The sequence below is a fragment of the Sinocyclocheilus rhinocerous genome, unplaced genomic scaffold (assembly GCF_001515625.1).
Source record: "Sinocyclocheilus rhinocerous isolate Xijiao unplaced genomic scaffold, SAMN03320098_v1.1 scaffold235, whole genome shotgun sequence".
Taxonomy (NCBI): Eukaryota; Metazoa; Chordata; class Actinopteri; order Cypriniformes; family Cyprinidae; genus Sinocyclocheilus; species Sinocyclocheilus rhinocerous.
In genome coordinates, this window is record NW_015646367.1 from 29,477 (window position 1) to 39,741 (window position 10,265).

General features: G+C 33.1%; 1 protein-coding gene across 1 annotated transcript; it reads left to right on the top strand.

The window, feature by feature from the left end:
* The first annotated feature begins 3,025 nt into the window (after positions 1–3,025).
* LOC107707636 (uncharacterized protein C2orf47 homolog, mitochondrial-like) lies at positions 3,026–9,345 on the top strand. The gene is made up of 5 exons (XM_016511715.1): positions 3,026–3,487; positions 4,554–4,625; positions 4,705–4,831; positions 5,826–5,970; positions 9,219–9,345. The coding sequence occupies exons 1-5, from the start codon at positions 3,113–3,115 to the stop codon at positions 9,295–9,297; spliced, it is 798 nt and encodes a 265-aa protein (XP_016367201.1). The 5' UTR covers positions 3,026–3,112; the 3' UTR covers positions 9,298–9,345.
* Positions 9,346–10,265: the final 920 nt, after the last annotated feature.

Consider the following 10,265-nt stretch of genomic DNA (forward strand, 5'->3'; position numbering starts at 1 on the left):
TTTAGGTTCAAATTTAGATTAATGTCTAGCTGCTTTGGACATTTTTGCCATTTTAAATGGCATTTAAAAAGTCTAAATATTCCATGCAGGCTCTCAATTAATAGAAGCTGCATGCATTTGCAGTTTAAAATAGTTTTCAATGAAGTACAGCAGGACATGTCAACTTTCCAAAAGTATTTCATATCAGCTAGGTATCTACATTAAAAGTGCACAACAGACACTGGACATTAAATACTAGGTAAATGCAATATTTTTGCTCCACACAGCTTTTTGTCGCACATTTGGCGTTCCCAACTTGTTAAAGCATCACATTTGCATCGGATAACCAACATATAGCGCATCATTTGCATGCCTGAAAGTACACTTGAGTAACCGTAATTACACGTGACACCAATTACTCTGTTACTTTGTATTAAATTATAATGGAAAATTCCACTAGAGAATTGGAGCCTAATTGCATCTTAATTTGCATAATTTTGCATATTAATCACATCTCAGATGAATAATAAATTTCAGCAGATTTTTTAATTTATGCATAGATACAAAAACAAGAAAAAAATAATCCGTTGGGGGGGGAAAATCAGAAACTATTACTTTGGCATTTGCACTGATTCTCTCATTATCCAGCGTCAAAGTAAAGTTACAGTGTGTCACTCATGACATGGTAACGTTTTCATACATATACCTCTCATATTTTTGTGTACAAACCAATATAAGCCAGGCTTTAAATGTTTTGTAAGATAACGGTTTACAATACCATATCTCAAGTACAACACTATTCATGCATAAATGTTATTGTATTAATATGCAAACTGATGGCGAGAGTGTCATGGCAAAAACTGGAAGCAGGTTTTTCAATTATGCCTTTTTTTCATTTATTATTTGCTTTTTGTTCACCGCAATCAAGACTATTTTTGTCCTGCAAGTCCAAAATAAAATCCAGATAACAAAGCATGCAAAAGGTTACGTGTGAATAAAACGTTTTCCTCTTTGCACTCTGTTATCTGAGTTTCTTTCCGCTATAAAATCACGACCTAAAGTTTGTAATCACTCTGGCGAAGTAATTAATTGAAATCGGAACTGCTGCAAGATTTTTATTATTCTGTTCATTCAAGCCACAGATGTAAAAGCATTTCAGACTGACAGAGATAATTACTATAATACATCTTAGAAAGGTTTCCATATCTGAGCGCAAATTCAATAATGATGAGCTGCAATAGCAATTATTTATCAATAAAAATAGTCACAGAATTTGGAGGGGCGGGTAAATCGTGCAGGTGTCTGTAGTCTTGGTTTTTATGCCTCAACCCTGAATGAATAATCATCATTTTCAAAAGAAAACACAGATAGCAGGCAAATACAAAAGCTTATGACCTGTAATCAGCGGAAACAGCAGGAATTTAATGGTGTTTTGCTCTGCTGATCACATTTAAGCTTCTGAAACAATGATGTTGTGCACCTGTGAGGTGTGTTTGGGTGATGCCGCTAGCTTCGGAGAGGGGGGCACTTTTAAAGCGGCTTGCCCACCTGTGTCACTCATTTGCATTAGATGATTTCAACAGGAACACTTGCCTAACCTGCTCAAATCCCTCTTTTTATTTAATAGTTCATTCATCATATCGTTCAGTGCGTATATTATACAGTACATGCATGTTCATATTCATGCAGATGGAAGGAAAATGCAAAAAGAAGTTTGCTAGGTTAAATGATAAAACAATAGAGAGACCGGGGCTAGTTGTCCCAAAGGTTTTGCTTCAGCTGTGAGTCAAAAGTCTACAAGAATATATAAAATGTTTTCAAATTTTAATCAAATCAAATTTCCACTATTGTCATATTTTTGTTAAAAGCACACTAGACTGTGTTCTCAGGACAGGGGTGTTTTTTTTTCTTAAATCCAAGGTCGGGGCAAGTTGTCACATGTGTTTTAAAATGTTAGAAATGCATGCATTTAAAAAAAAATAGAATTTTTGTTGGTAATGGTTTTGGTATTTTTATGTTTAATAATTGTTTAAATGTGGCTAAAAGCCTATAATAGGCTGTTTAACTGTGACATCTTACCCCATATAGCATTACAGCATGCCTTTTTGTAGTCAAGATGTTGGTTGTATTTAAAGTTACTGTCATATTAGCTTCACCGACTATTATATGTGCAATTACAGATCAAACATTCAACAATATAATGAATATAATAATTCAACGTAGACAAAAAATGCAAGATTTTAAACATACAATTCTATAAAAGATTCTTTAAATGTATTTGATTAAAAAAAATTGAAACGTTTTTGTGAGTCCATCTTACAAAAGAAGTCATTATTGTAGTCAAGAACTTGTGTCTATGCATAAAATGACATAACATCAAGAATCACTTTGTGACAACTAGCCCCGGTGTCTCTAATACTATTCCCAGTGAAGGAAAAAAAAAAGTATTGTTACATTTTCTGATCGTCTAATTTTGGAGAACTGGCTTCATATATGCCCTAAAAAACCGCCAAAACACCGTTTGATTGAGTCACTGAGCAAAATATCAGAATCAGAATCAGAAGAGCTTTATTACCAAGTATGTTTACACACACAAGGAATTTGACTTGACGACAGGAGCTTCCAGTGTAGAAGAAAGTACAAACAAATATAAGGATAACATTTTGTGAAGAACATACATTATGCCGCTTTTGAGCGCAAACAAAGAGATTTGATGTAATGCAACGACATTCATCCTTCTAAGTGCGATTTTAGTGTCCAAATAACTTAATGCACGTTATATTGTCAACCTGAGACGACTTAGGTGAACAAAAATATGACATTCTGGCCAACATAGATTATTCACGTTAAACGAAAACTTGCACTGTATACTTTATTTATTTATAACTTCTCATAATAAATGCTACTTACATTGCAAGGCCATCCATCAGCATCCTCATGCCATCCAGCGGGGCTTTGCCTCCATCTACTGGAGAATTGACCCAAGTGATGAGAAGCCAAAAGCATTATGGGTACAGTGGGTTAGTTTCATAAGGCTGCCGGAAGCGGCACTGAGGACGGTACGTCTGTCATTTACGAGTTTTACAGTGACCAGATCGGCATTGCGCAATTGCAAAAGAAATGCGTGTCCGTGATGCAACGATTCACGTGTTTGGCTGCACGTCGGGAACTCGCATTCTTGGCCTGTCCGTGGAAGAGGGATATTGTGTCAATTAAACACGACACCCACTGCCAACCATGGTGGCATCAGCGCGTGCGCCCTCATGCAAGCTGCGCGACCTCTCCAAAGCGCGCATGGCATCACCTGCGCAGACCGTCTGCTGGCCAGCACTGCAGACTTTATAGTAAAGATGCAGACAGGGACACTAAGGACACTGAGCATCCTGGCATCACAGTGGTGGGCACCCCGGATCCCATCGCGTGGATCAGGAATAAGATGATCTTGTTTTTAATTGAATTGTGTTTTGGCTTGAAGTTCAGTGTGGAGTTTGACAGTGGTGTGAAACAGGTTGGTATGATGATATGGCAGAAAAAAATGTCATGGGATGTGATAAAATGTCCCATATCAAATCATAAGCCTTTTTAGGATTATTTTAGTTGGCTAAAAAAAAAAAAAAAAAAAAAGTGAAATATCCTCTGATAAAATGTGAAAAAAAAAACATATGAGATAAATATTAACTGAAATAAATAAAAATATTTAAAAAACAAACTTTTTTTATTTTAAAAGTAATAAAAAAAAATATAGACATTAAAAAACAATTCATAAAAATGACTTGAACAACCAAATTAAAATGAAAACAAAAAGCACACAAAATACTTTTTTCAGCTAGTTGCTAAGGCATAATTTCTCATTTTTATTTTAATGTACAAAAATAGCTATAAAATAAAATAACTGAAATAAAAATGTATTAAAAAAAACTACAGACATCTTAAAAAATTTTAAAAATGACAAAAAACACAATGTTACGTTTTTCATTTTTATTTTAATGTACATAAATACAGACATCTTAAAAAATTTTAAAAATGACAAAAAACACAATGTTACATTTTTCATTTTTATTTTAATGTACAAAAATAGCTATAAAATAAAATAACTGAAATAAAAATGAATAAAAAAAAATTAGACATCTTAAAAAATTATAAAAATGACCAAAAAAACACAATGTTACTAAAACTTTAAATACAATTAAAATGAAAACAGAAAAAATTTAAGTGAGCAGAGGCAAAACCACAACACAGTTGCTAAAACATAAAATGTAAAATGAAAACAAAAGTATTAAAAAAAAAAATCAAAATAACACTGATCTTCTAATAAGGATGTCTAGAGAGTACTGTGGCCAATAAATAATGCAATTTAATGACAGCAAATGAGATTTCAGAACAAAAAGCTTTTCAGAAATGAAATGAGTGCTTATTTTACATGCTGATTACATTATAGTATACTAATGCTTTAAAAGAGAAATCAATATGATAAGCTCTAAATGGCCAAATGCAGCCTGGCAGATATATCTGTTTATGACTAATAAAGCACTAAATTGTGATTATGACTGACATCTCTCTGACTCTCTCCACAGGCAGCAGTCCATGTGTCTACTATGCTCTCCAAAGGCAAGTTTGATGAATTAAGGAGTGTAATGTCGAAGGAGGTTAGTTCATTAAATTACTGGTTTGGCAAACGTTTGAAGTCATATAAGGCCTATAGATATATATTTTTTCTCTTTACAGGCTGTTGACAGTGTCAGAAAGAAATATAAAACTCTGTCAGAGGCCCAACAAAGACATCTTGCCATTTCCCTCGATGACATTATATTTCTGCTGCCTGAGGATGTGTCCGTATTCTTTGACCAGAGCGGTGAGTCTGTTCATTCCTCTTATGCAGAACCTTTTAAACAATGTTAAATATGCTTGTGTTGTAACTTAAGGGATTTCTAAGGATACAGCAGACTTTTAGAAAAAAGACACTTTAAAGATTAACCATAACTTTAGAAACACAAGAAATGAACAGGATAAAACCCTAAAAGGATAGAAATATGAAGCTTATATGAAGAAATATTGAGAATTTTAAGTTGACATTTTTATTATATTTATTTTTTGTTACTATTATTATTGTGATACTTTTTGATGTAATGTTGATTTCTGTAATTATGTAAGACAGGATGGAACGTTTAAATATAAAATCAATTGATAACACTCACTGCTGTTGGTGCTGATGTTTTCCCTCCAAAGTGATGTCACTTCCTGGAGGATGATGTCATTAAGGCTTTTGTTAAAGAGATATTACAAAAAAGTGATATTGGGTACACAGGGGAAAAAATCTAGAAATGGATTACAAATTAGAATACATTGTTTGACATATTTGGTTAGAGAAAAGAAAAAAATGACTGAAAGATTCTTCATAAATTAGAAGTAAAATAATTTAAAATTCACCTTATTCTCATTTAATCATTATATTATAACATTAGATTAATGCATCTGATCCTGATGGGTTGAACGTCTTTTGTTCTCCTAGGCAGAAAGAATCTGTACATCACGATGAGGCTTTGGTATCTGTCCAGCTCCAAAGTGATGTCACTTCCTGGAGGATGATGTCATTAAGGCTTTTGTTAAAGAGATATTACAAAAAAGTGATATTGGGTACACAGGGAAAAAAATCTAGAAATGGATTACAAATTAGAATACATTGTTTGACATATTTGGTTAGAGAAAATAAAAAAATGACTGAAAGATTCTTCATAAATTAGAAGTAAAATAATTTAAAATTCACCTTATTCTCATTTAATCATTATATTATAACATTAGATTAATGCATCTGATCCTGATGGGTTGAACGTCTTTTGTTCTCCTAGGCAGAAAGTTTCTGTACATCACGATGAGGCTTTGGTATCTGTCCAGCGCAGACGTACCTGAGGACCCAGAGAGCACCCGCATCTTCAGGATGGACTTAACTGAAGACGATGGTCCTCAAAAGAAGACCATCACAGCTGTGTACGAGTAAGTGTGCTGTGACAGAATACATCTAAAGCTAGATATGATATGAAGAACTATATATGTATATGTGTGTCTATGTATGTATATTATATATATATATAATAAATATTATAATATTATATATAATATCATATTCTAAAAGGGTACTAAAATATTCAAAACAAACAAAAAAAACAATAGACATTAAAAACAATTTATAATGATTTTTTCAATATTAAAACTATAATAAAATATAAAATTAAAACCTCTTTTCAGCTACTTGCCAAGGCCACATTTCTCATTTTCATTTAGTTCATGTACTAAAATAACTCAAACTGATTTAAAATGTATAAAATGTATTACAAAACTGTATAAAAACAAAAAACTTAAAGAAGGACTTAAGTGAAGATGATGGTCCTCAAAAGATCATCACAGCCGTGCACGAATAAATGTGATGTTACAGAATCTAAAGCTAGATATCAAAGACAAACCCAACAAATCTAGAAATAAAATAATTATATTTAAATTGCATAAAATATTACTTTTTGATTAGTTATAAATGTTTATTATTTATATTAAACATATATATATATATATATATATATATTAGGTCAAACGATTAATCGCATCCAAAATAAAAGTTTTCATTTACATAATATATATGTGTGTGCTGTGTATATTTATTATGTATATATATAAATGCAAACACATGCATGTATATATTTAACAAAAATATGTTATGTTTATATATTAAATATATTTATATATAATATAAAATACGAGAATATAAATATATAAATGAATATGCATGTAAATATTTCCAAAATATATACTGTATGTGTATGTATTTATATATACATAATAAATATACACAGTACACATACATACCAGTATGTAAACAAAAACTTTTATTTTGGATGCGATTAATCGCGATTAATCGTTTGACAGCACTATATATATATATAAATAAGCATCATATTCTTCATTCTTTCCTTCTAATCTTTCTGATTTGGGGGTGAAATGTGAACTGGACATGTTTTTTGACATTCATCTTATGAACATTTTAGTGTTGTGATCTTCTCCTTGAGTTTCTTTATGTTTATGCACCACTTATGTGACTAAATTGCTATAGCCGCTTTAGTTTACAGTCCAAACATGCATATAGCGGCTGCATGCTTGGCACTCTAGAGTAAATTTCATATACGACTCTGAAAGAGTCACACTCAAAACATAATTAGAAGTCAAACGCTCTTCATTTCATTGCACTTGTAAACCGTCTCCGCGAAAGCACCTCGCGTGACAAATTCTCCTCCCCATAGACACAGATTTTGGTGAGCGTTGACGTAAACTGCACACAGTCATAAGTCTGACTGATGAATGCCAGCACAGCTTCAAATGATCTTAAATGTACTTAATGGATTTCTCCCTTATGACAGACATTTGTTTTCCGCAGTGCTTTGATGGATATATAGATGCTAATAGGTTCGCTCTCAGCTGTTTGCATACTCCTCTCTTTCTCTCGTGTTTCAAAACATCTTTCCATCTGTCACATTAGCACGTTTTACTCGGCTGTCGCTCAGCTAGAGTGCTGTCTCTAAGTTAACTTTGTGAAAGTGTCATACTTAAGATCACCCTAGTGTGGGTCTGATGTGACACGTTTTTTCGCACCTGTCTTTTTTCTGTTGTGTGATTTGAGTTCTGACACCCTTTGAGTTCTTTTGATATATGAAATTCCCCAGATTTTCCATTGCATTGCAATAGAGATGCACCAATGTTGAAATTATGGATAATTGTCAAAATAAATCAATACTTACCTTTTTCCCCCACACATTTTCATCAGGTGCAATGCAACAGCTTTTCCGTAATAAGTAATTTGTCAGATTGACAAAATATCCGGTTGCTGGTGTTTGTACTGATTAATCACGACAAAAAAGTAATGCATATTACTATATAGAATATATATTTTTCTAGTTATGCTCCGTTTTAACATTTCATCAACTAGATACTTGCTTTGTCCATATACCCACACTTCCGGTCTTTGCACTTGACCACTTGACTACTTATATGACTTATTTCCTGTATTTGGTCCAAGTGTTCAAGTGAGCATGAAGAACACAAGTGTGTGTAGAACTTTTCATTACCTGATGGGACACAGTTATAGTGTTGTAAAAATGCAAGTGTTTACATAGCATTTTAAAATTAACTTCTAAATGTCTGTTCATTCTAATTAAGTGATAAAAAGCAGTTGCAAATGTTGTACAAAATAAATATCACCACTACTCATCTTTGCACCAATAAAACGTGCAACACTTTGTTTTTCTGCCAAATTATATAATATCTAATTAGCCTATTATATTAATATTTAACTGACATTGAAAGGTTTCCGTGACCTCTCGCGAGATCTCGGCAAAAAGTCTCACGATTTATTTCCAGAACATGATGCATGATGGGATACGCCAAGCCTCGAATAGCACTCCAGGGCAGTATTCGAGATAGTGTGGATTCAGTGTGCGTTAAGGGCACTGTGCTTTGCCGTTTTTAAGACTTGGGACAGTCTTGCGCACTTACTTCCTGTCGCGCGCATGCGCTCTCAAGTGGCCAAGACCGCAAGTGTGGGTATTTAGACAAGGGGACTGTTCATGTACTTTGCATGCAAGCCAAAGTGAATCATTTTTTGAGTTGATTCTTTTAAGTGAATCAGTCGAACTGGTTCATAAATGGGTCTGAATGATTCTTTACCAAATCGGAGTCTGAATTTGAATCTCTTCGACTCTGAATTGTGAATGTAAACGCAGAATTCTAAGACAAAAAAAAAGTCAGAATTGCAAAATATAAACTTTTTTTTTTCTATAGTATTTAGTATTTATCTTGCAATTTTGCCCTTTTTTAAAATATATTTTGACTGAGTTTATATATCAGATTATTTTTTCTTCTGAATTCTGGATTTACATCTCTCAGTTCTGTTCCACCATGGAATAAATTTTTTTTTGCAACTTTGTATCTCAGAATTTTAACTTTCTCGCAATTGTGAGTCTATATCTTACAATTATGACCTTTCTTCTCAAAATTGCTAATTTATATCTAACAATAGATATATAAATGAGGGGGGCTAAATTGTGAGATAATAAATCGCAGTTACCTTTTTATTTTTGTATCCCATGGCGGAAACAGGCTTCCATACTATCCAGCGTTTCCAGAAAGAAAGAAAAAAGTACATTAAAGGTATTTTCTGGTCCCTAAGGAAATATTAACAGCTTATGTGTTTGTTGAAGATTTTATCGTGAGTTGACTGCTGGAGCTGATCCAGAGTGGATGGTGACCCGAATATGGCACTGGAAGCAACTGGAGTAAAACACACATGACCCCTCACAATACACTTTACCAGACTAAAACAAACACCTTGTTTTCACTTTATATTTCATCCATCCTGGGTGATATGATCACAAACGGTCAGGTGAAGAACATCAATGTTTACAGCTGTTAGTAACTCGTCTCAAATGACTCTCTTATGACTGGATTTCAAAGGGAGGGTCTCTGAGCATCTCTTAAAGTTTAAAACCCATGTTGTAATTCAGTGGTTGATTGACATGCGAGTAGGTGCTTCACTGTTGCTACAATATCAGTTCACACATTCTGACTACAAATGTGATTTAAGTGATCGGATCACAGCATGTTTTGGATCCAATCCTGTACTTTATGTACTGTAGCACTGACCACTTGTGATCAGATCACCTGAAACAGATCTTAATTCCAGTATAAACAAGGTCGAAGAATCACTCCCATGTTTCTCCAGCAAAGTCACCTTTACATCCACAGTAACAGATTGTGTTGGAGCTCAGATGGGTCCAGAAAGCACTTGATATTTCAATTAAAAAAAAAATAAACATAAAAAAATTACAAGGCAGAATTAACTGTTATGTTATGGTATTTTTATTGTTGTTGTTGTTTTGAAAAAAAAATGTATTAGTCAAAGTTTAGTTCAATTGAAATTGACATTGTAAATGTATTGCATAAAGATAATGAAGCCATTTTTTTTCTGAACCATTAAGGTTTTCTGCATTTTCTTAAATAAGCAAGTTTCACAACCAAGTTGTCTATTATGTGGACAAAATTTAATTCTCATCACTGTAATGCAATGAGAAAGATCTGTCAGGATGCAATGATATTTCTTTTTTTATTAAAAATCAGAGTAAAATAAACTCATACAATGGGAATGAGATGAGATGGCTTTAAATGTGCCTTATTGTCATAAAAATCTCACAACAGCTCACAATATCTTGAAAACTGGCTTCATTTACTTGGCTTTTATAAAACATCTA